At 45.7% G+C, this 26,349-nt stretch overlaps 1 protein-coding gene across 1 annotated transcript; it reads left to right on the forward strand.

Annotated features, from left to right (window-relative positions):
• On the forward strand, positions 1–26,349 carry LOC144668752 (CD209 antigen-like protein C). The gene is made up of 7 exons (XM_078531083.1): positions 1–16; positions 3,617–3,691; positions 10,344–10,415; positions 11,419–11,544; positions 18,506–18,657; positions 21,757–21,869; positions 25,383–26,349. The coding sequence occupies exons 1-7, from the start codon at positions 1–3 to the stop codon at positions 25,519–25,521; spliced, it is 693 nt and encodes a 230-aa protein (XP_078387209.1). The 3' UTR covers positions 25,522–26,349.

The following is a 26,349-nucleotide window of genomic DNA, read 5'->3' on the forward strand; positions in this document are numbered from 1 at the left end:
ATGACATTGGGACGCTGTGAGTATCATCTTCTCTCTTATTAAACTCAGTGGTCTCTGCCTGAGTTACTCCCTATATCAAATCATCTCCTGGTGGAACACACTGTATAAAGAAACCTCTCCTACATTCCCTCCAACCCTCCTCCTTTGCCTTATCCTCACTCTCTCAATGGCAATTTTTAGTTTATACCTTGTCATTAATTCCCCAGCCAAAGGAACTGTTCTTTCCCTATTCACTTTATCAGTACCCTTCAACATTTTAAAAATCATTATCAAATTTCCCATTTGCTCTCTCTGCTCTAATGAATAGTATCTCAAAACTCCCCTCATAGTTCTAGCTTCCCAGCTCTGGCATCATCCCGGCAAAGCTACATTGAACGCCCTCTAAGCCTTTTATGCCTTTTCAATAATGGGATCCCCCAAGCAGACCTCCACCTACGGTCAAACTTTATGGCCTTTCATTGATTTGTTATTTCTTCTTTTTCTCCTGTATGCCTCAAGATGCTATTGTCCATCAAGGCAATGTGTTTGAATTGCTAGATCTCTCTCTTCATTCACAGCTCTTCACTGTCTTTCCATTGCATGTGTCGTCCTGTGCCACATCATTTCCATCCTGAACTGCACCGTAGGAACAGCAGTAGGTCACTTATCCCCTGGAGCTTGTTCTGTCATTCAGTGAGATCGTTGTACCCAATTCCACCCACCTGCCTTTGTGCCATATCCCTTAATACACCTGGCTAGCAAAAATACTATTAATCTCAGATGTAAAAAGTATGCGTTGAGCTAATGTCTACTATATTATATGGGAGAGAGTTCCACACTTCTACAGCCACTTTTTAAAAAATGTCTTTCCTGAATGCTTTTAAGGCTACGCCTCCTTTTCCTAAATTGCCCCCCACAAAAGAGGCAGTTTCTCACAATCTACCCTATCAAATTGCTTTCAAAATTCTAAGTACGTCACTAACATAATTCCTTAACCTTCCACATTCCAGGGGATGCAAGCCTAGTTTATGTAACCTTGGAGCCCTGGTAACATTCTGATGAGTCTGCATTGCACTCCCTCTAAGGCCTTTATAGCCTTTCTGAGGTGTGGGGCTCAGAACGGTACAAATGTGGAATAACCAAGGACCTGTATAGCTCGAGCAAACCTTCTCCATATATTCCTAGCTCTCTGGCTATAAAATGCAAACATTTCATGAGCCCTTTTGATTATATTTAAGACCTGAGTGTTACATTTTAGTGATCTGTGTATGGACCTTAAATTTCATTGGACCTCTAGTATCAGCTATGACACTACATACAGCTATGGTAAAAGTTTGCAAAATGGCGTAATTTGCCCTATCCTGACACCATGCTGTTCTGGGCTGAGTAGTGGCATTTAAAACATACTCAGATCTATTGTTTGTTCGTCCAAAATGAATGTCCTCACACTTACCTGTGTTTAAATGCTCTCCCACTTACAATACTTTTGCCACCAATCTTAGTGTTATCGACACATTTAGACATACGGCTCTCTATTTCATTAATTAGTATAGTGAATAGTTGAAGCCCTAACACAGATCCTTTAGGTACAGCACTTCCTTCCAATTCAATCCTCCCATTTTCCCTAATCGCTGTCTTCTGCCGCCAGGTCAATAATATGCCTTCAATTCCATGAGCTTTAACTTAGCCAACAGCCTCTTAGGTGGAACCATATCACATGCCTTTTGGATGTTCCTATAAACTATATCCATAGACATTCTCCAGTCTATTATTTTAGTTACTTCCCATTTCCCATTGGGTTTCTCTCTCTTACCTCTCATCTCACACTTCTCCACATGAAATTGTATCTGGCACCTGCCTGTCCATTACACTACCCTGCCCGTGCCTTTCTGACGTCTCTTACATTCTACTTCACTCTTTGCAAACCCCTCGCTTTTGTGTTGTCAGCTTGTGCTGCTGAATTCCACATTATTGAAATCAAGAACAGAAGTCGACCCAGTTCTGGATCCCTGGTCAATACTTCAAACCCTTCTTCAATCTGAATAACACCCATTAAACCAAACCCTTGGGGCAGAATATTGGGCTCGTTGGGCAGGCACGTTCCTGACCTCAGCGAGTGTAAAATGACGCTCCATGAGGTCAGGCGAGCGTCCTGACGTCATTGCGCATTCACGTGATATTTCGGTTGGCGGGTGCACACAGGAGTTGGCAGCGCGCCCGCTGACAACTCACAGGCCTGTTAAGGCCATTAAAGTTGTAATTAAATGAAATGTATCGCTGCCCGTCCAACCTTACGGTTGGCAGGCGGGCGAAAAGGCCAAGCGGCCTTTGGCTTTTTTTGCGAAACCTCATCTATGGGCGGGATGAGGTTTTGATCAATGATTTAAAAAAGAATAAAACATTTTTTCAGGCTAATTTGTAACATGTCCCTGATCATGTGACAGACTCACATGAGGGGGACGTGTTGTTAACATTTAAAATTTTTTTTTCTCATGTTCAAAGAGCTCCAGCTCTCTGAGGCAGCTTTGTGCCTCAGGGAGATTTTACTGTGCGTGTCCGCATGCACCAACACTCGCCCTCCCCGCACCTTCCCCTCCCCCACACAGGCAGCACTGCAGCGCGTGCTTCACACTGGATAGCCATTAACTGGCCTGCCAGCTTGAAATGATGGTCGCGGCCCGATCGTGGGCGGCAATCCGATTTGCGGCCACTCCTGCCGAGTCTGCCCAATGACCAGAAAATCCTGGCCTTTGTTTCAAGCTTCCCAAATCACCAATGATGCAGTCTTTTCCAGAACAAGCATGCTGGCACTAACCAAGCCAAGAAGGCTTCATTGGCTTGGGCTTTTGCATAGGATATAGGATGGCTGCATCCCCAAGGATATGCTATTTGGGGAGGTGGCCCTTGCAGAAGAGACCAGCACACACCCAAATCTCCAATTCAAGGGTGTTGTCAATGGAGAGATGAAAGAACCTCAACGTCAATCTTGACGAGTGAGAATCTCTTGCTGACAATTGATGCAATTGTCGGAAGGAGTTCACCACTACCACAACATGTAATTTCAGAAACTCCAAAGGAGATGCCAGACCTGCCAACAAGGCATCAGCAGAGATCATCATGCACCAACAGCAAAGGACAACATTACATGCGGCACTTGTGGCTGACTGCTGCTTTCTCAGAACTGGCTTCTTTTTAACTTAGTTCTGTTGAAGGCTCATTCAGACTGGAAACGTTAACTGTGCTCCTATCCGCAGATGCTGCCAGACCTGCTGAGTTTTTCCAGGTACTTTTGATTTTGTATCAAAAGGGGTGCAGCTGATGATCTTTACCTGACTTCACCAAAGTCCTGAGGCTGCATTCCAATCATTTCTCACAGATGGAACAATGCCAACCAACCAACATTGTTTCAAAGGTGGCAACTGATCCCCTATTCATACAGCTACGGTAAAAGTTTGCAAAATGGGGCAGCTTGCCCTATCCTGCCACCATGCTATTCTGGGCTGGGTGTGGGAGGGGTGGTTTGCAACAGGGGTGGGAGAAGGAGATAAATTGAGTTTGGGGTGGGGCATGAGGGACAGAGGAGGCAAACCCATTTTAGGCTAATGTGTGAGAGTCTAAAACCTTGTTTCTGTTTCAGTTTCACAGCTTTTCATTGAAGTGAGGAAGTTAGACGCTGATCTCAAGAAGGAACTTGCTGATTTGAAGAATATGTGTGAGTGCGAAATCCCAATCTGACAGATCTTTATGTCTCCAATTCGGAGAATTCCAGCCTTTCACATGGTCTGGATGTTCTCTGGAAACTCACCTTGAGAACATCTGGAGCACTTTTTGAGTCTGAAGGGTTTGAACCCCTCCTGTGGAAGATGCAACAAAGGAGAATGGCCCTGTCTGGGTGAAAGCCACTAGAATAAAATTCCTGTATTTTAGTCGGGATTTGGCTTGTGGCTGGAGCTAAAATCTAATACCCAGCCTGCCGCTGGTATGATGACACGTGGTTCGTTGTTCAGAGGAGTCAAATTAATGGCAGGTGGGACAATTTCATCCAGCCCACGGTGTTCTGAGCCCAGAGTTTACTGAGTCACCTTGGAATCGATTATAAACCTCCTGGACCTTGCTTCATACCAATTGCTTTCCTGTGTGACATCACAACCCAGAGTATGATGCACACCCAGCTGCACGATGTCACATCCTTACTCTCACACGGAGACGAATCACCCTGAAGGTGTTGTAGAAATGGGATCGGCTGGTGTCGGGGAGAGTCAGGGCTTGGGATGAACCAACAACAGCAGCTTATATTTACATATTTAAATAGCACCTTTAACATAATAAAACATCCCAAGGCTTCACAAAGGAACATTGTAAAACAAACCATGGCACCGAGTCACATAAGGAGATATTTTGTCAGCTTTGTCAAGGAGTTAGGCTTTAAGTCGTGTCTTAAAGGAGGAGAGTAAGGTAGAGAAGTGAAGAGGTGCAGAGAGGGTATGCCAGAGCTTCATGCCTGAACAACAGAAGCTGTGGTCACCAATAATGGAGTGATTAAAATCAGGGGTGTAGAAGAGGCTCGAATTAGAGGAGTGAAGATATCTTGGAGGGTTGTGCATCCCATCTCATCTGGTCCTGGTGGCTTCTTTGTTCTTAACCTTTGCCCATCCAGTGTCTCAACTGGCTCCTCTTTCACTAATACTTTGGCAACATCGTCTTCCTTGGTAAAGGCAGATGCAAAATATTCATTTACTACGGCAGTCAGGCCCTCTGTTTCCAAGCGTAGATCACGTTTTTGATTCCAAATGGGCTCCAGCCCTCCTCTTATGACCCTTTCACTATTTATATGCTTATAGGGTAGAATCTTACCCATGGCTGGCGGGCTGGGTGGGAGCGGGATGGGGACGGGTGTGGAGCCGATTGCCGCCCGTGATCGGCTGTGCGCCGCCATTTTATGTGGGCGGGACAATTAAGGCAATTAGGACGCACGCCCGACATCATCGCGCGTCACTTTACGCTTCGGGGCTCACCCCCGCACACCGGTGGCAATATTCTGCCCATAGAAGACTTTAGGGTTCCCTTCCACGTAGCTGCCGGTTTTACCTCATACTCTCTCTGTGCTTCTATTGTTTCTTTTTTCACTTCCCACTTGAGCTTCCTTTCTTCAGCCTGGTTCCCACTTGTATGATCAACCTTACAACTGCCATAGACATCCTTTTTCTGCTTCATCCTACTTTTTAAAAACTCTTTCATGGGATGTGGGTGTCACAGGCAAGACCAGCATTTGTTGCCCATCCCTAATTGCCCTTGAACTGAATAGTTTGCTAAGCCATTTCAGAGGGCAATTAAGAGGCAACCACATGGACCTGGAGTCACATGTAGGCCAGAACAGGTGATGAAGGCCAATTTCCTTCCCTGAAGGGCATTAGTGAACCTGATAGGTTTTTACAACGGTCGATGATAGTATCATGGTCACCATTACTGAGACTAGCTTTCAATTCCAGATTTTATATTAATTGAATTTAAATCTCACCAGCTGCCGTGGTGGGATTTGAACCCATGTCCCTACAGCATGAGCTCTGGATTACTAGTCCAATGACATACCAGTATGCCAATGTTCCCCCAAACCTCTAGCTCTCTCATCTTTTTCTGCTTCATCCTACTCTCTATCACTCTCCTCATCAAAGGAACTCTGGCTTATGTCGGCTACTCCGACTTTTCCATCTCAACTGTACCCGAACCATCTCCTCTGTAAAGGCCGCCTGTTGCTCTGTGTTATACATTGAGATTCCCAGAAGTTCTAACTGATCACATTGGTTTGCGCCAATACTGGAGCAGTGTATGTATTTCTCAGACCTCACCATGCTCTGCAGAATGATGCATTGTTAGTTTGTACACAGACTGTAGTGCGGTATATATCGCCGTTCCTTCACTGTCACTGGGTCAAAATCCTGGAACTCCATTCCTAACAGCACTGTGGGTGTACCTACACCACATGGACTGATGCAGTTCAGGATGACAGCTCACCACCACCTTCTTAAAGGCAATTAGGGATGGGCAGCAAATGCTGGCCTAGCCAGTGACACCCACATCCCAGGAATGAATTTTTAAAAAGTAGCGAATGACATGGCACCCTGGCTTATGTATACATGCACTTAACAATGTAGTTCCTAACTCTTTTTGAATATTATAACAAATGTAACTGTATTACATATTTCCCTGCCAATTTTTGATTTAAGTTTACCTGGTATAGATCTGTTCTCAACCCACAGAAATTGGTCTTCCTCCAATTAAGTATTTTTGCTTCAGATTGCTCCTTGCCCTTTCCCATGGCTAACCTGAACCTTATGATACTATGATCACTGTTTCCTTAAAACTCCCCAACTGAGACTTGATCCACTTGACCCAACCCATTCACCAGAATCAGGTTCAGCAGTGTCTCTTTCTGCATTGTGTCAGAAGCAGACTAATTAAGAAAATTCTCCTGAACACACTTCAGAAATTCTTCAAGATAAAAGCAAAAAACTGCGGATGCTGGAAATCAAAAACAAAAATACCTGGAAAAACTCAGCAGGTCTGACAGCATCTGCGGAGAGGAACACAGTTAACTAGTTCTGATGAAGAGTCATACGGACTCGAAACGTTAACTGTGTTCCTCTCCGCAGATGCTGTCAGACCTGCTGAGTTTTTCCAGGTATTTTTGTTTTTGTTTCAGAAATTCTTCCCCCTCTCTGATCTTCACACTGCTACTATGGAAGTTTATATTAGGATGATTGAAGTCTCCCATTATCACCACTCTAAGGGTTTTTTCACTTTATAATTTCTGTGCAGATGTGCTCCTGTATATCTTTTCCATTAGCTTGTAGCCCATAGAATACACCCAGTAATGAAATAACATCCCTGCTGTTTCTTAACTTGAACCAACTAGACTCTGTCCTTGACCTCTTTAGGGCATACTCTCTCCCAGCAAGTAATATTCTCCTTAATCAATATTGCTTACACCCCTCCTTTCTTTCCTTCCCTATCTTTTCTAAACACCTTGTATTCAGGAATATTCAGCACCCAGTCCTGCCATTTTGAGCCACATCTCCATTATCACCGTATCATCATACTCCCATGCTGCAAAAGTAGAAACAGATTGCTTCGTTATCTGAGAAACTACGAATGGAAATAAACACTGTGAAATTGAGAACCTGACTTCTGACCTTATAATGGAGGGAAGGTCATGATGAAGCAGCAGAAGATAATTGGGCCTAAGATACCATGTTGAGGAACTCCTGCAGTAATGTCCTGTGGCTGAGATGCTTGACTGCAGCTACTGAAGAGTTTTCCTTCAATCGCCATTTCTTTCAATTCTATTCTGGTTGTTTGGTGTCATTTTCAGTTCACCTATACCCCAGAGAGCTGTGGATGCACAGTCGTTGAGTGTATTCAGGACTGAGAACAATAGATTTTTGGATACTAAGGAAATTAAAGGACATGGGAATAGTAATAGTGCAAGAAGGTAGAGTTGGTGTAGAAGAATAATCATGATCTTATTGAATGCTGGAGAAGGCTCAAGGGGCCAAATGGTCTAATCTTGCTCCCATTTTTTATGTGCTTATTGTTATGATATGGTAGATGGTATGTGCCAGGCTGACCAAATCCCAAAAGGAAACTTGGCCACATTATCACAACGATTTTGGAATTTGTATCTATTACGTGAAGGTGTGTGCAATGAAGTCAGAAGTAATGAGTCCTCTACCACATTTCGAAATTTTAAAGATTAATTCAAAACATTTATTAACAAAAGAAAAGAAACTGAAACACACAAGATTACAGCTACACAGTTACATTTAATTTTATAACAGTTCTCACAAGATTTTTACTTGGCTGGACTCCCAACTAGGGAGGCAACAATCCAAACAGATTCCTATCTATAAAACATCCAGTAATATTACCACAAGCACCCACCCTGTTGTGCTAAGGGAGGTATTTCACAGCTCTCTCTGTCTCACTCAACAATGGAATTCCAAAGGTTTTTAACAAAACTTTGATTACTGGAACAGTAAACTTCCCCAGGGTGGCTGGAGTCTTTTCCACAGGTCTGTTTCAAACAATGCACCTCCCAAGATCTCACATGGCCACTATCATACAGCTTTCCATCTTTCTTTAAATATATTTCTCCTTTTTGATCTGTAAATCCCATTGTTTCACCCTTACTTTGGAAGTTACTTTTCCCAGAATATAAAAATCTTCCATGTTGTCATTATGGCCAACACTTTTGGGGAAAATAAACTTAATAAGTTTACCTTATTTATCTTGCCGGTTGTAAACATCTTATCATGTCCCTTTGAAAATTAAACAACCTCTCAACGTATCTAAAAATGCAAATTCCATTCACACTGTATCTGCTGAGACATCATCCTAGCTTCCCCATCTCCATTTCAAATGCCTGTTTTACACCTAATCCCTTTTGTATCAGACCTTGCAGTCTGACTGCAGTTTAATTAAACTAGTTAATTAAATTAATACGCACATGCGCAAACATACATACACACAATCCCCATCAGCCTGCTTCAGCATCCCATAGTAATATTAGAAAAGAAAGGTCTTTCCTTTATATTATGTTCTAGAATTCAGTTTTCAATTTACAGTCTAAGGTTGTAATGAGTTCTGGAGCAGAATAATCCTGATGGAACCCAAATGAGAATTGGAGAGCGGGTTATTCGTAATTACCACTTGATCATCCTGTTGGTCACTCCTGCCTCATTTTACTCAGTTTTGAGGACAGGCTGATGGGATGGTAATTGATGAGGGTGGATGTACCCTGGAATTTCAGGATACAGTGTATCTGGGAAATGTTACACTTTGTCAGGTAGTTGCCAGTGCTGTAGCTATGCTGGAATAGCTTGGCTGGAGACATGGCTACTTTTGGGCCTTAAGTCTTCAGCACTACAGCCAATAGATTGTCAGAGCCATAGCCTTTGCTGTATCCAGTGTGCTCAGCTGTTTCTTGATATCACGTGACATGGACAGAATTGGCTGAAGACTAGCACCTGTGATGCTGGGGATCTCAGACAAAGACATAGGAGGGTCACCCACTCGGCACTTCTGCCTGAAGATGGCTGTGAATATTTCTGCTGCGCGTTTTGTGCTCACACGCTGGACTCCCACCATCACTGAAAATGGGAATGTTCTGTGACGAACCCCTGTCATTCCGACCAAAGCTATCATGCAAACCTGCATCTGCAACAGGGGTGGAGGAAAAAAGACCAACCGGGACATGGGAGGGTAGTGGTTCTGTTACTGGCTTCGTAGGGTCTTGACTAACAATCCAGAAAGTATGTGATAAAATCCCACTGTGGCAGTTTGAGAATTTGAGTTCAGTTTAGTAAAAATCTGGTATCAGTTAAAGTGGTCGTGAAACTTGTGGATTGTTATAAAATCACAAATGGTTCACAAATATCCTTTAGGGATGATGACCTGCTGTCCTTACCCTAACTGGCCTATATGTGATTCCAATCCCACGGCAACAGGGCTGGCTCTGCAGTAGCTGAACAAGCACTGTTATTGCCCATCCTGAGTTGTCCTGAGATAGTGACAGTGGGCTTTCTGCTTAAACTGTGCAATTCCTGTGACAATGTTTTTCCTAATATGGGGTTCAGTAGGATATGCCAGAGTATTGACCTTGACAAACGAGCAGTGATACATGTCCAAGTCAGGATTGGTTTAATAAAACGACTGGATGGGCCCAAGAGGCTCCCATGATGCAGCAACACCCTGCAGTTATGAGATATCATGAAACAGTGAAGGAAGTGGATACTAGGAAAGCACTTCTGATTGGCTCAAATTTCCCACAATCCAAGCAGATTGTTGTGCGAGGGCCACATTTCGTGTGATGTGCTTCATGCGAGACATATAATATATCACTAGCTGACCTCCTATAACATTGCCCACAGTAGGTCAGACCATACTTTGTGTATATCCACAGGAACACTGTAACAAAGATTGTATAACACAGTATTCTGCTGCAATAGTGACTGTGCTTCAATGACCTTCCCCCTTTGAGGCCACATTATAATTACTGTCAATAGCAACATCCTGAGGTCCATTCAACCTCATTGCTCTTGGCAGGGAAAATATGTAGATTGGCAGATGGTTGTAAATTTTGCCTCCAGGTCAGAAGAGCTGCAAAAAGCGACCATCATTCTCCCTTTCTCTATTCTGATTCTTTGAAGTGTGACTCACGTGTGTTGAACACAGGTTTTTATACCTTTATATAAAGATTGATAATTCGATTGGAAGTATTACAACATTTTCAAAGGAAGGTGATAATGAGAACCTGTTTCTCTTGGAGAAACAATGCTACATGATCTAAAGTGTTGTTTCTCTTCCAGTTGACGTAACATTAAGAGGGATAAGATACACACTCGCTGATTTGGCAAAAGACATTTTAAAGCTGAAGAAAGGTAAGTTCAATTACCATCAGAGATAAACTATCAGAATGATGACACTGGGATTACGTGGACTGATAACACTGTACGGCTACTTATCATTGGCTTTATACACTAAATGCATTGGTATCTGGTCATCACATCAGCAGACAATTTCCCTTCTCTCTCTGCTACCGGGGTCACTCAACTTCAACTTTCTGGGACAATGCCTGGAGCCCTCAGTAAACAGGATGCAGGGTCCTGTGTTCATTGGCCTTCTGGTCCAACAGGAACCCATCCGATAATCGACCCAGATTTGCGCTAAGCGTAGCAGCGGGCATGAAAAAAGGCCTTTCGCCCGCCAGCCATAATGGAGGGTTTCCATGCCATATCTTCCCCTTCCCACCTCATAAACAATGCAGTCACGGGAAACACGCTGGATCACTGGTGGGCTGCCTCTGATTTGCCCACCATGCCTTTACCTCGCCGCTTCCTCAGACCGGACACCATATTTAAACCGTGCACAGTTCTCAGTGCTTGCAGCCCGAGGACTGCTCCAAAAGCCAAGGAGAGTATAGGCCCCTGATTCAATGATGCATCCCTGGGATGCCTTCTGAACGCCGTGGAGGCCCACTACAATGTCGTCTACCCCCTGCACTGGCAGCAAGAGACCCATCAGTCTCACCACTCTGGCTTGGGCAGTGGTGGCAGTGCCAATGCTGCACACAAGAGGCCAGCCATCCAGTGCAGAAACAGGATGAATGATCTCATCCGTGCTGCCAGGGTAAGGAAAACATCTCAATTCGCCCTCTCACAAGCCCATCACACATTCACTGGCATCTCTCTCAGTGCCAGCTCAAGGGACATCACCACCCACTCTCACACACACACCCTCACATCTCCATCAGGCCTCATCTCCTCTGGAGATAGCCTCCTCATCCCGTCCATGGCTCCACTCAGCACACACGCACACCTGGCATCCTTCTCATTTGGCCTGGCACACGCTTTGCTCACACTCTCTCCATCTGTCTTTATGCAGGAGAAAATTACACAGCACCACCTGGAGCGGCCCCTGGCCAGGAGTTGGATGATGTATCTCAATTTCCTTATGACATTCAGATATTGCAGGTGCCTGAAGTGGATGAGAACTGTTCCAGCGGCGATGGTGAGTCAATGGCGATCACCCACGTGAAGATCCTGCACCACATCATCCCTCTCTCAATGCCATTCTGAGTCTACTGTTCAGTGTGTAACATGGCTGCCAAGCACTAACCATCTGCACTCTCTGTGTGAGGCCTATCTGACATGCCGCGCTCAGGCAACCTCCACCCCAACTCCAGCGCCAAGAGCGCCTCGGATGAGGATCCTGAGGGCAGCACTGTTGAAGACCCATAATGACACTCATCCACTCCCTCCACCAGCGCAGCAACACACATTTCAGTGTGACCCAGATGTAGAGCAGCCTCGGGGCACAACCTAGTGAGCACAGCACACAATCTGTTCCACAGCAGGCAGAGGCAGGGACGTCCTTGATCGCCGGCGCTCGGAGGACTGCTCCCAAGCGACTCCTGGAATGTCCAGCCGATTCAAATTCCCTCTTCCTGTGACTCCATCATCCCCAGCTCCACAAGCCGAGGAGGGTGCAGCTGGCCCACAGCAGGACACCCAAAGCAGGCTGGGGCCCTCCAGGCCTCGGCCCTCCAGAGAATGCATGCCAAATTCAACACAGACAGGGCGTAGCAGTTAGCAGACTTGCCCCTCCTCCATTGCAGATGTCAGGAAGCGCCAAGTCGTAGCGGCAGGGTTAGGAAGGTTAGGAAGGTGTAATAACACAGCGTGGGCATGGGTATTAACCACTGATAAGATCATAAGACGTAGGAGCAGAAGTAAGCCATTCGGCCCATTGAACATGCTCCACCATTCAATGAGATCAAGCCTGATCTGACAATCCTCCACTCCACTTCCTTGCCTTTTCCCCATAACCCTTCATTCCCTTACCGATTAAAAATCTAACTATCTCAGCCTTGAATATGCTTAAAGACCCAACCTCTACAGCCCCCTGCAGTAAAGAGTTCCACAAATTCACTACCCTCTGAGGAAAGAAATTCCTCCTCATCTCTGTCTTAAATGGGAGCCCCCTTACTCTGAGATTATGCCCTCTGGTCCTAGACTCTCCCAGAAAGGGAAACAATCTCTCAGCATCTACCCTGTCAAGCCCCTAAGAATCTTATTTGTTTCAATAAGGTCCCCTCTCATTCTTCTAAACTCCAATGAGTACAGGCCCAACCTACTCAACCTCTTCTCATAAGAAAATCCTTCCATACCTGGGATCAACCTAGTGAACATTCTCTGGACTGCCTCCAATGCCAGTATATCTTTCCTCAGATGAGGGGACCAAAATTGTTCACAGTTTTCTAGGTGTGGTCTAACTAGTGCTTTGTATAGTTTTTGCAAGACTTCCCTATTTTTATACTCCATTCCATTTGAAATAAAGGCCAGCATTCCACTTGCCTTCCCTATTACATGTTGAACTTGTATGTTAGCTTTTTGGGATTCATGCACAAGGACTCCCTAATCCCTCTGTGCTGCAGCTTTCTGCAGTCTTTCTCCATTTAAATAATATTCAGCTCCTCTATTCTTCCTGCCAAAGTGCATAACCTCACATTTTCCCACATTATATTCCATCTGCCAAGTTTTTGCCCACTCATTTAGCCTGTCTATATCGCTTTGTAGACTTTGTGTCATCCTCACCACTTGCCTTCCCACCTATTTTTTGAGTCATCTGCAAACTTGGTGATAGTACATTCATTTCCCTCATCCAAGTCATTAATATATATTGTAAATAATATAGGCCCTAGCACTGATCCCTGTGGCACTCCAGTAGTTACAGGCTGCCATCCTGTAAATACCCCCCTTACCCCAACTCCCTGTCTTCTATTAGTTAGCCAATCCTCTATCCATGCTAATATACCACCCTCAACATCATGGGCTCTTATCGTATTAAGAAGCCTTATGTGCGATACCTTATCGAATGCCTTTTGGAAATCCAAAAATATTACATCTACTAGTTCCCCTTTATCTATCCTATTTGTTACCTCCTCAAAGAATTCTAATAAATTTGTCAGGCATGATTTCCCTTTCATGAAGTCATGCTGACTCTGCTTGATTATATTATGTATTTCTAAATGCTCTGCTATTACATCCTTTATAATAGACTCTAACATTTTCCCAATGGCAGATGTTAAGCTAACTGCCCCCCCCCAACCGCCCCCCCCACCCCCCTACCTCCCATCTATTTACTTTAAAGCCCTCCCTACAGCCCTAGTTATTCGATTCACCAGGACACTGGTCCCAGCACAGTTCAAGTGAAGCCCGTCCCATCGGAACATCTCCCTTCTACCCCAGTGCTGGTGCCAGTGCCCCATGAACTGAAACCCATTCCTCTCACACCAATCTCTGTGCCACGCATTTAACTCCTTGACTTTATTTACCCTATGTCAGTTTGCCCGTGGCTCAAGCAGTAATCCCGAGATTATTACCTTGGATGTTCTGCTTTTTGATCTGGTTCCTAACTGCTCAGATTCTTTCAGCAGAACCTCCTTTCTAGTCCTATCAGTGTCGTTGGTACCAACATGGACAACAACAACTGCAAGTTCACTCCAAGTTCCTCTCCAGCCCTGAGGAGATGTCCTTAACCCTGACACCAGGCAGGCAACACAGCCTTTGGGACTCACACTCACAGCTGCAGAGAACAGTATTTATCCGCCTAATTACACTGTCCCCTACCACTACTACCTTCCTATTTCCTCCTCCCACTTCAATGACTCCCTGTACTATGGTGCCATAGTCAGTTCGCTCATCCTCCCTGCAGTCCTCGCTCTTGTCCACACAGACTGCAAGATGCTCGTAACTGCTGGACAACTGCAGCTACCGAGGCTCCTCGAGGCTCCTCGAATGCTACTCCCTGGGTCCCTATAGCTGAATCACCTGCAGTCACACTCTCCTGTCCCTAATCACAGACCAAATTTGAATTGCCTAATCTGAGGGGCGTGACCGCCTTTGGGGGCAATGTGTCCAGGTAACTTTCCCCCTCCCTGATGTGGCGCAGTGTCTGCAGCTCAGCCTCCAGCTCCTCAACTCAGATCCGAAGTTCCCCAAGATGCATACACTTAGTATAGATGTGTTCACTCTGCATCACCTTGGAGTCCAGCAGGTCCCCCATGTGCTGCAGCAGCAACACATCACCCATGCTGCCATTGGCATTGTATTTTATTTAATTTATTGATTAATTGCTCTAGTATCCCTGCTCTTTACAGTTGAAGAATCCACTGCTCTTTACACTTTATTGTAATTAATTTTTATACCAGTATCGATCTAATAATTCACAAGCTATTTTTAAGAAAAAGAAAAAAAGACTAGAGACCTAAACACAAACTAAAGACCCTACTTTTACTTTAAAGACTAGAAATACTGACCAATCAGCTGCATGCCCTTTAATCACGTCACGGTGTGGTTCGTGACATCACTCCGCCGCTGGTCTCATGTTTACTCTCCACGCTCTTTTTAAAATGAATGCTCCCCGCTCTCCTCGCATTTTTTAAAATGAAGTCACTCTGCTCTCCGCACTCTTTTTAAAATGTGGGAGAATTCTCCCCCCGTCGAGGGGGTTGTGCAGGGGTGGGCGCGGGTGGGCACGCAGCTGATTGGAGCCCCTGCATATGTACGAAAGAGCGCAGAAATCTCCTTGAGGCACCTCCGGAACCTCACAGGGAATCCCCCCACTCCGCGCACTGGGAGCGCTCAGTGCTTACAGGCGAGCGACAGGCTGGGTGGGCCTTAACTGACCCGCCCATGTAAAATGGCGGCGTGTCCCCGATCAGGGGCGCCAATCAGGTTCGCACTTGCCCCCTCCCACCCCTGCACAAACCCCCCCCCCCAATGGAGGGAAATTTCTGGCCCATGGGCAGAATTATCCCCTCTGTCGGGCAGGAAGTTCAGGAGAGGGCGCGCCTCCAATCGGCGCCCCTGATTGGGGGCGCGCCGCCATTTTACGTGGGTGGGCCAAAGGCCCGCCCAACCTGACGCTCGCCTGTAAGTGCTATGTACTCCCTGTGCGGGCGGAGGGAGATTCCCTCAGCCGGGAGTGCACTCTTTCACACATGCACACGAAAGAGCGCACTCATCTCCCTGAGGCTAAGTGCTGCCTCAGGCAGATCGACTGTTCTGTGACAAACATTAAAAATAAAAAAAATTTAAAATTCCTGACATGCCCCCTCATGTGACACTGTCATGTGAGTTGGAACATGTCCATCACTTTTAGTTACACTTTTATTAAATTTTGAAAAACCTACATGAAGCCTCATCCCGCTCATGGATGAGGTTTCATTCTTTTTCCAATGCCCGCCAGGGCTCCCGGCCTACTCGCCAACCTTAAGGTTGGGCAGGCAGGTCCACTAATGACTTTAATAACTTTGTCAATGGCCTCAATTGGCCCTTTTTAAAAGGAAGTATCCATGGAGCAGGATTTTCACCCCGTTGGGGGCAAAGTTGAAGTGCGGGCGTGTACAGGCACGCCTCTGATTGGCGCCCCCAATCGGGGGCGCGGCGCCATTTTACATGGGCGGGCCAATTAAGTCCCGCCCAGCGCAACATTCGCACGGAAGCGCTATGTGGTCCCTGTGCAGGGGGGGGTGGGCGGGTGCAGCCCCTGAATCAAGAGTGCGCTCTTTCGCGCATGCGCAGGAAAGAGCGCACTCATCTCCCTGAGGCTAAGTGCTGCCTCAGGCAGATCAGCTGTTCTGTGACAAACATTAAAAATAAAAAAAATTTAAAATTCCTGACGTGTCCCCTCATGTGACATTGTCACGCGAGTTGGAACATGTCCATAATTTTTACAAAAACTTTAATAAAATTTTTTAAAACCTACATGAAACCTCATCCCGCCCGTGGACGGTGGATGAGGTTTCCAAAAGCAAACAGAAATAAAATAAAAACTTTAATTTCTCATTATTTACATGTCCCTGCTCATGTGACAGTCGGATGAGGGGGGAATGTTTCATTACATTTTTATTTTTTTCATTATTCTTTTTCATATTCTCTTCATCTCCCTGAGGCATGGAGCTGCCTCGGGGAGATTATGGAGCGCTCGTTCGTGCACATATGTGAAGTTCGCGCTCACCCTCCCCTCCCACCCCTGCGCAGGCAGCGTTCAGCACTGCCGCTCACGTTTCAGGCTGGGTGGGTCTTCATCGGCCTGTCAGCATGGAATCGAGGAGAAATTATACAAACGAGGTTTGGATTTTCTAGAATTTAGAAGGTTAAGGGGCGATTTGATTGAATTTTCAGGATATTAATGGGAACAGATAGTTGTTGTCTATCTACCCTATTTCCACTGGTTGAGAAGTTTAGGACTGCTGGCATGGTCTAAAAATTAATTCCAGACCTTTCAGAAGTGAAATTAGGAAACACTTCTACATACAAAGTGTGGTAGAAGTTTGGAACACTCTTCCATAAAATGGCCATAGATGCTCGATGAATTGTTAATTAAGGGATATGGAGCAAATTAGGTTATGGATCAGCCATAATCCATTAAATGGGGGACAGGCTCAAGCGGCTAAATGGTCTTTTTCTGTCCCTATATTCCTGAAATGGCCCCAGCCTATTCAGAACTTCCCAATGGAATAACTTTTTTAATTGGGTATCATCTGTGTGAATCTTTCTCACACAATTTCTGATGCCTGTGAATCTTTTTTGTAATGTAGAGGTCAGAACTCTCCAATCGTTTTGGATGAGAGTCTGTCCTCAATTATTTAACTGAGCTGCCCAGTCCACAGACTGAACTCCCTTCTGGAGATTCCCACTTACCCCATCCCCCCCACGAATGCCTCCATCCAGCCCCAGTTAAAATTGACCTCCCTGTATTTATTTGAGGTCAGATCCAACTAAGAAGAGGGTTAACTGAGTTTAAAGGGTTAAATTGTGAGTACAGACTGGCATAAAAAAAAACAAATTGCTTCATAGAAACATAGAAACTAGGAGCAGGAGTAGGCCATTCGGCCCTTCGAGCCTGCTCCGCCATTCAATATGATCATGGCTGATCATCCAACTCAATACCTCTTGTAACAGGAAATTGCCATCCTGAACACAGTCTGGCTTCATTCCCCAAACTTTCTTAGTGGTTTCTGAAGTGCATTAGCAAGACATTCAGTTGGAAAGTTACGCTTCAGAAGCAACGAGAAAAATACTGAATGGAACTTTGGTATCAGGGCAAGGTTTCAGCCAAATTGAACCTGCAGAGCCCTCTTCACCTATATGTGGGATCCAGATTCCTGACCACCTTCACCCAATGTGTCCTGCTCACTGACAGTGCTGACTAAGCTGAGGTATGATCAGGGATATAAAGTTAGGTAAGAATAGCCCTGGAAGCCCTCAACATTGGCTCCAGACCCCTCAGAGTCTCATGGAAGGCAAGAATATCTCCCACTGATACACCGACCATTTCCCCTACCACTGATAAATCAGTGATGGACAGTACTGGAGGAAGGACAGAGAGAACAAAGTGCATGGAATATACCCAGATAGGGATTTCAATTCCCTCTACCCAGCGTGGCTCAACAGTAAGGCCAAGATTTTGAGCTCATTACATTCTGAGTGACATAGAACCTGCAAAAGGTGAGGGAACCACCATGACTGACTGGCCTGGCATTTGGGACTGGTGATCTGTCTCTAGGACATGTGTCTGCTGAGCTATCTCTGGGGCCTCGGGCCATCAAGTAGCCTCTGGAACCTTGAACCTGGACCCAGTAAGCTGCCCCTGGAACTGTGACTGGGGCCTACGCACCACTAGCAGAAAACCATTGGGACTAGCAGACCGACTTCCCATGCTGCTGCTGTGGGCCTCTCCAGCCACAATGCAGTGTGGCTTAGACTGGAATTGTGCCCAATTCAGGCAAGGTCCCATTACTAGACTCTGAAGTGTGAGACTGTAGTTTGGACCTGGCTTGGGGCACTTGATGGTCTGTAACCAGCAGTTTTGGGATGCTGGGTAAAACGTTGGTAACTAAGGAGATTTGTGAGGTATTGGAGTGACCCTGCTGACTCTAACATTTATTTAAATGTCTTCACAGGTCCAATTAAGTGCCAGTGTCCTGCCCAATGGAAGAGGCACTGGCAAAGCTGCTATTATTTTTCATCAGCTATGAAAAGTGGTTCAGAAGCCGGGAGATCCTGTGCAACAAATGATGCCTATCTTGTCGTCATTAACAGTGCTGTGGAACAGGTAGGAGATTATTACATTTTCAAACTCACCAACAGCTGATTGTTCATTTATGATATAGAACCAGCAGGACAGAGACAAAGGCCATTCAGCCCTCACTCCTGTGCTGACGCTAGCTCTTCAGCTGAACCTATCAACTGGTAACATATATTCCTGTCCTTCTCCTATATCCTTATATATTCCCGTTTAAATACCTATCCACATTGGGATCCGGCTATAATGTGATCCAGGGAGTTCATGGCTGGAATTTTGGATGGGACCTGCTGCGGGCGGGATGGAATATTTGGCAAATAAGCAGCAAGCCCATTGGCTTTTGGAGGAACTTTGGGATCGGAAAATCCCAGCCCTTACCATAGGTGAGACCACATTATAGCAAAAGTCCCATCAGAAGCACTAAGCCAGCGGCCAGAATAATGCAGAACCTGCAGTAACATGAGTGCCCACTGAGTACTTTCCAAAACTAATCCTGCCCTCTTGGAATATTTGTCAGGGTATAAGTAGTTCAGCCTCAAACTTGTAATTTTTAAAATATAAATAAGGCAACTTTCTCAAAATGGATTTCCTTAGAACAGTTGCAACTGAAGCATTTGGAGTTACTGTAAGTTTGATAAAGCCTCTGTTTCTATGCATTTAATAGAAATTGGTGGGAGTGCTCCCGATAATCAAGTTCCCAGCAGTCTCATTCAGTCAAGAAATTCTTACACTGCTACATAAGAATACAACTTTTATAAAAAATTTGTAAATATTATATATTACATTATCTCCCAATCGTGCAGCATGTGACTCACTGTCCCACTAATATAGCATGTGTTACTTAATTTTCAGCAGTGTTGTGTCTGTTGTGCCAATTGGTGGATACACCTGGGGCCAATCTTTAACACAATTTTAAGAGTAATTTACAACAGCTACAGATTACAAGCAAGCATCTCCAAACCCAAAAAAGCCATAGTTTTCACAGAATCACAGCGCAGAAGAGGCTCTTCAGCCCATCGAGTCTGCACCAACACTTGAGAAACACCTGACCTACCTACCTAATCCCATTTACCAGCACTTGGCCCATAGCCTTGAATGTTATGACGTGCCAAGTGCTCATCCAGGTACTTGTTAAAGGATGTGAGGTAACCCGCCTCCACCACCCTCCCAGGCAGCACATTCCAGACTGTCACCACCCTCTGGGTAAAAAGGTTTTTCCTCACATCCCCCATAAACCTCCTGCCCCTCATCTTGAACTTATGTCCCCTTGTGACTGACCCTTCAACTAAGGGGAACAGCTGCTCCCTATCCACCCTGTTCATGCCCCTCATAATCTTGTACACCTCGATCAGGTCGCCCCTCAGTCTTCTCTGCTCCAATGAAAACAACCCAAGTCTATCCAACCTCTCTTCATAACTTAAATGTTTCATCCCAGGCAACCTCCTGGTGAATCTCCTCTGCACCCCCTCCAGTGCAATCACATCCTTCCTATAATGTGGCGACCAGAACTGCACACAGTACTCCAGCTGTGGCCTCACCAAAGTTCAATACAACTCCAACATGACCTCCCTGCTTTTGTTATCTTTGCCTCGATTGATAAAGGCAAGAGTCCCAGATGCCTTTTTCACCATCCCACTAACATGCCCCTCTGCCTTCAGAGATCTCATGTCCATTTTTAAAAAATGTAATAAATTTTATGTGTTTATTATTAACATGCCCCATCTCATGTGACATTGTCACATGAGGGGGACATGTTAATAATTTTAATATTTATCTATTTTTAGACTTTACTCACCTCTCACGAATCTCCCTGAAACAGCACTTTGCCTCAGGGAGCAGTGTGCACTTTGACAGATGGGGAATCCCTCCCCACCCGGAACAGGAGGCGCATAGCGCTTCCCGTCGGGCAGGCTGCTGGGCGGGCCTTAATTGGCCTGCCCACTCAAAATGGTGGCGGGCCCAGTTTCAGTAGCAGGGGTCAGCTGTCCACCTGCTGCCGAGCTGGTGGGGCCCGCACACTCTCCGAGGGCAAAATTCTGCCCTATGAGTTCATTAATTATTCTGTCTTCTTGCATATTACCATGTGTAAAATAGCCTGTTTTCTAGTTAGTTCCATAATGTATTGTTGTAAGAAACTGTCCTGAATACACTCTACAAACTCATCCTCAAGGCTACCTTTATGAATTTGACTTGTCCAATCTATATGAAGATTAAAATCACCTGTGATTATTGAAGTGCCTTTCTTACAAGCCCTTATTATTTCTCAGTTTATACTGTGTCCTGCAGTGTACATGTATTCAGGAGCCTATAAACTACTCCCACCAGTGACATCTTCCCTTTGCTATTCCTTATCTCCATCTAAACTGATTTTACATCATGATTTTCTGATCCAAGATCATTTCTCACTACTATGCTGATCTCACCTTTCATTAAAAGAGCTACCTCCTCCTTCTCCTTCCTTCCTGTCCTTTCGAAATATTGAAAACCTTGAATATTCAATTCCTAGCATGAGCACCTTGAAGGCACATCTCTGAAATGGCTGTCCTTTCAGGTCCATTTATCTCTATTTGTGCCATCAGTTCTTCTATCTTGTTACAAAAGGTGTGTGCATTCAGAAACAGAGCGTTTAATGCTGTCGGACCCTATTCGCTTGTACATTGTTATGTTTCTCCATCCTGTCCCTTCCTGTCAGACTTTGGTCATCAGCACCCCTATTGTTACCCTGCACTATTGATTTGTCCTTTTTCTTTAACATCCTAAATTTCCCTCGCCTGAATGCTCACATCAACTATTTAGTTTAATGACCTTTCTAGAGACCTAATTATTCGATTCTCCAGAACACTGGTCCCAGCACCATTCAAGTGAAGACCGTCCCAATGGAGCAACTCCCTCTTTGCCCGGTACTGGTGCACCAGTGCCCCAGGAATTGAAGCCCATTTCTCCCACACTAATCTTTCAGCCATGCATTTAACTCTCCATTGCCTTCTTTTGCAGTAGGGTCGAAAGTTGGCTTAAATAAATGGGCTAAGAGCTCGGACTGAAGATTGCCAAGTAGGGAGTTTGTCATTAATATTGCTGACAATCTACGTTGCTCCATACGCTGTAATGGCACTTTTATTTTTATGACAGATGTTTATACGAAACTCGGCTCAAAATAGAAGGTACTGGATTGGACTCAATGACACAACCTCTGAAGGTGACTGGTGCTGGGCTGATGGGACAGATTATTCTTCCAATGTAAAGTGAGTCCCCTTTTCAGTTGGACATTCTGGGCTATAACTGTGATATTGAATGTTAACATAGAGCTGGATTTGTGTTTTATGCTTAAATTTCAGATATTTAGCTGAAAAGGAGAAGCAAATTAGAGACAAAGGGAGTGAAATTTGGTGTGGCGACAGCAGTTTATTGGGTGGCATGAGGTCTCTTCAGGTCCTGGTGTGTGCTTGCATGCTATGAATGTGAAGAGCCCTGAATGCCATATTGGTAAAGGGGTTTGATTACTAGCACATCAACGTATACCGGAAGTATGTAGAGCAGTCAGATCATGATGTCACTCTGTGACAATGCTGATTTGACGCTAGAGCTTCCATTTTGGACACTCCAGCTATGTCCTCTGTTGACCTCCCACAGCTGAACGCGTGTTCAACCTCATGGAGGGCCCTCTCACCAGTGCCATTTAAGGGTTTAACAATATTTACAGGCTAATTGCTGGATTATTTATTCTGGATGTCGCTCCAGTTCCAAGAGGGTGTTTTACTGCACTTATTAAGAATTCCAATAGTTCACATGGGTGGCCTATTGGGTTTCCTCCTAGTATTGAGCATGACTGGGAGAATGAGCAGAGGCCGCACAGGTTGAAGATTGCTGCATCATCCACAAAAGATAATGATGAGCCATGAATGGACTTAATTGTTCAGCTACATCTTCACTCCCATATTTGCCCTTTCCTGCAAGGGGGATCCATTGTTGTGTTAAACAGTAATGGAGGTTGTGGGTCACCTTGCTGGATGGCCCTCTTGATTTACAACTAAGGCCCTTTTAAGAGTTTATCTCTAGATAGTTACAATCCCTGTGGTCTTCCTTTGTGCTCTTGCTGACCACATTGAGTTGTGTATCCCCGTGGCTCCACTGGTAGCAATGACCATTTATTGGTTAAAACAACTCTGAAAGAATACAAGATGGAGGATGATTTTTGTCGATCAGTGAACCTGCAGTGATGAGGCTGCCATGGGAAGAGATTGCCACTGAGGTCAATGCTAGGAGTTGAGCCGCTAGAAGCTTAATGATCTCACACAAGTGTTCAAGGTCAGTGATGTATCTTCAAATGCCATATCCCACCAACTGCTTCACCAGCCTCAGCCATTGCTCAATTCACCACCCACCCATCACTTAGCTACCAGCAATCTCTAACAATCAGGACTCACACTAATTTAGAAGGTACAACAGAATCGGGATCAGAATGTGGTGAGCCACCAGGCAAAAGGGAAGGGAAAGGATGGGGGAGCTGAGCAGAAACGTGTCGACTACCATTCTTCTCAAATCGAAAGTGAGCGGAGCACAGGTGCAGCATGGGAGTGCGGTCAGTGGGTGGACGGAGGTGCAGGTCAGGCTCAAATGGACAACTGAAAGCAAATCCGCGTGCGCGGGAGGCTCTGAAAGGCCCTGCCACACACACGCTTATCCCTCCAGAATCACTCGTGGGCCAGCTGCGTGCAGCTGAATTGCTAGTGGGTTAATTCAGGGGGCGGACTCATGAAGCCTGTACATGAAGCTGAAAGCACAATTACACATTCAATGAAAGTGAATATATTTTCAAGATGTAAAGTTGACAATGTGTTCACCCGTACAACCACTCTTAACTTTTCAAGGCCTACCACTTCTTCTAGGTGCTGCCCTGACATCTGCAGTAGGGGTGGAGACAGCCTGTGCTCCTGTGCTGTGTTGGCCCGGTGTGTCCTCTGGAGACCTGAGGCCTTGAGGGCCCTGGCTTGTTTTGGGATGTCCTCCTGTGGGCCAGCTGCTTCCTCTGCGGTGACAAAGGACGAGGTTGAGGGGGTCACAGGCAAAGGGGACTTGGAGCAGAGGACAACCTCTGAGGGTCCTGAGTGGGTGACCCAGGGGTGTCCAGCTGTTGCTCCTCCTTTCTTCAGGTGCCTGAGGAGCACTGCAGGAACTCACCCATGGCAATGCAATGGAGTGGGGGTCTGCACACATCTCCGCAATTCTGCAGGACCGAGGTCTCCATAGCGTCTGCCATCTTCCCCATGGAGACCTCCATGTGCGCACATGTGGGCACCACTTCATCAGAAAGCAAGCGAACGCATTCCTCTGACTTGCTTGCCACTATGTTGAGGTCTTCCAACAGCTCTCCATGATGTTCCCCCGCCTTCTGCTGGCTCTCCACCATGAGTTGGAAGGCCTAATCCAGAGGCTTGCCATTTGACTCGGACCTCACAGATGCCTCTTCCCCAGCAGCCCTCCGAGTGCTGGGAAGCTTGGCTGAACCTGCCTCCTCCTGCTGCGGACACATGTCCGTGTGGTGACCACCAGATCGTGAACCCGAGCCTGCTCTGGATCTAAGTCCCACCGAGGTGTGTGTCTTTGTGTTGGTGGAGGGTGTGGGTAAGCGGTGTGATGGGTCTGCCAGGCTGCTTATTTCCAGCTCTTCAATGGAGGAGGTGTCCTCTTGGCTGGAGGTGAGGATGTGGATGGAGCTGAGGGACTGACTGGCTGAGGGTGTCGGTCACTTGACAGAGCTCCCCGTGAACTAAAGTAGAGATAATTCGTGCATCTGTCACCTGGAGCGTTCCTGGCCTGTAGATATGAAGTAGGCATGCGCTATGGCGCGCTTTAAATATGGCACCCAGAGCGAGGAAGCTCTGAGGTTACAGTGTGGCGGGAAAATCTGAGCCCGCCTGCCAGCGATCCAACGTGTTCCCTGTGAACGCATAATTAATAAGGCGGGAATGCGACAATACAGCGTGAAAAGCTGCCATTGCGGCCAACGGGTGAAACGCCCTTTTTCCCGCCCACTACTGCACTTTGTGCAAATCTGGGATGATCCCGCCCAAAACGATTATCGCTAATCTTCAATGCAGCTTTGCCGCCTGGCACCATACCCCCCCCAAATCCCCTAGAATCCAAAAACCTATTGACCTATTCTGGAATGTACTCCATGACTGAGCATTCACAGCCCTCTGTGGTAGAGAATCCCAAAGGTTCACAATCCTCCAAGTGAAGAAATTGCTCATCTCAGTCCAAAATGTGCCCCCCAGGATGCCCAAAGTGTCCAGCCAAGGCTTCTCAGTGTGTACCTGTCAAAATTTTATCTTTATCAATAATACTACCTCTTATTCTTTTAAACTCTGGGGAGTATAGGCCCATTATACTCAAACTCTCCTCGTAAAACAGCCCTCTCATCCCCGGAACCAATCTAACGCAGTTTCTTTACAATCTCTCTAAGGCTAGATATGGAGACTATAACTTCACACAATACTCCAGGAGTGGGTTCACTGAAGCTGGTACAATTGCAGCAAAACCTCTTTATTCTTGTACTCCAATGCCCTTGCAAAATATCATGCCATTTACCTTCCTAATTTCTTGCCTTGCCTGCATGTTAGCTTTGTGCATTTTGTACAGGGACACCCAAAACTCTTTGAGCGCCAAAATGAATTTTCACCATTTAAAAAAAAATGTTCAGCTTGAAGTGGGAATTTGAATAATGAATTTTGTTCCCTTCATGTTTTGTTACTTAGGTTTTGGAGCACAGGAGAGCCCAATAATCAAAGTGATGAAGACTGTGTGGTGGTGGAAGTTACTGGAGAGTGGAATGATGTACCATGTTATTCTCAGCAATACTGGATCTGTGAAAAGTCAGCAAAACCTTTGCCTTAATGTTACTGTAAGTGCAAAGTGGGAAGTGACTCTATTTTAAAACATCATTTCTAAATTCATAGAGAATGCTCAAACTGCTCTGCAGGTGCACAGCTATATCTGTCACCTGCAAACCCACTGAGCTGGAACAGGTGGAACAAGTTGGAGCTATAGTCTGACCCCATCCACTTGAATGACTCCACTGAAATATTCCAGTCTCTGCAGCTCCTCTCTGTTATACCCAACTAACAGGTGAATCACAGCCCATCTTGCACCATCTCAGCAGCTTTAAAAATCTAACAATTTTTGTTGGCACAAAATTGAATCTAATCTTTAGCGTCATTGGCTGAGCATGCACTTAAAAAACAAATAGAACAGGCAGATTGTTCATACAGATACCATTGGGCAAGCAATCCTGAGCTGGTATTGCTATAGCGGGTGTGTGCCCAGGGCTCTCCCGCTCTCCCCTCCTTTCCTGTCTGGAGCTAAAGCCCATGGGACACAGTTTTGCCTCTTTATCTTAATCCTGTAATTTGAAGACCTGCAGGATAGAGCCTCCCTATTACCCTGTACTCTGTTGAGCCAGAACCCCATTTCTGGAATGCTGAAACCTCGATGCAGTGTTTGTATGCCCTGTATCCTCTCATCCTTCCAGCCCAGGCTCACTGGAACAAAGCTCTTCTGGAAAACGTGGAAGTGCTGTTAGGAAACTGGGATAGGTAGCCTCCTCAAAGGATATAATGGGCTTCCAACAGTTTCTGCTCACTTCAGCAGTCAAACTGTAGACTGAAATGCCAGTGTGTAAATAATCACACTGCATGGCAAACACCTTGTTAAAACCAATTGCTA

Source organism: Cetorhinus maximus, chromosome 28, assembly GCF_964194155.1.
Source record: "Cetorhinus maximus chromosome 28, sCetMax3.hap1.1, whole genome shotgun sequence".
NCBI classification, from domain to species: Eukaryota; Metazoa; Chordata; class Chondrichthyes; order Lamniformes; family Cetorhinidae; genus Cetorhinus; species Cetorhinus maximus.

What these genes read in the sequence shown, in the direction of transcription:
- LOC144668752 (XM_078531083.1), top strand. An exon ending in TTAACAGTGCTGTGGAACAG is followed by an intron (nt 18,658 to 21,756) that starts GTAGGAGATTAT and finishes TTTTTATGACAG; the next exon opens with ATGTTTATACGAAACTCGGC. An exon ending in GATTATTCTTCCAATGTAAA is followed by an intron (nt 21,870 to 25,382) that starts GTGAGTCCCCTT and finishes TTTGTTACTTAG; the next exon opens with GTTTTGGAGCACAGGAGAGC.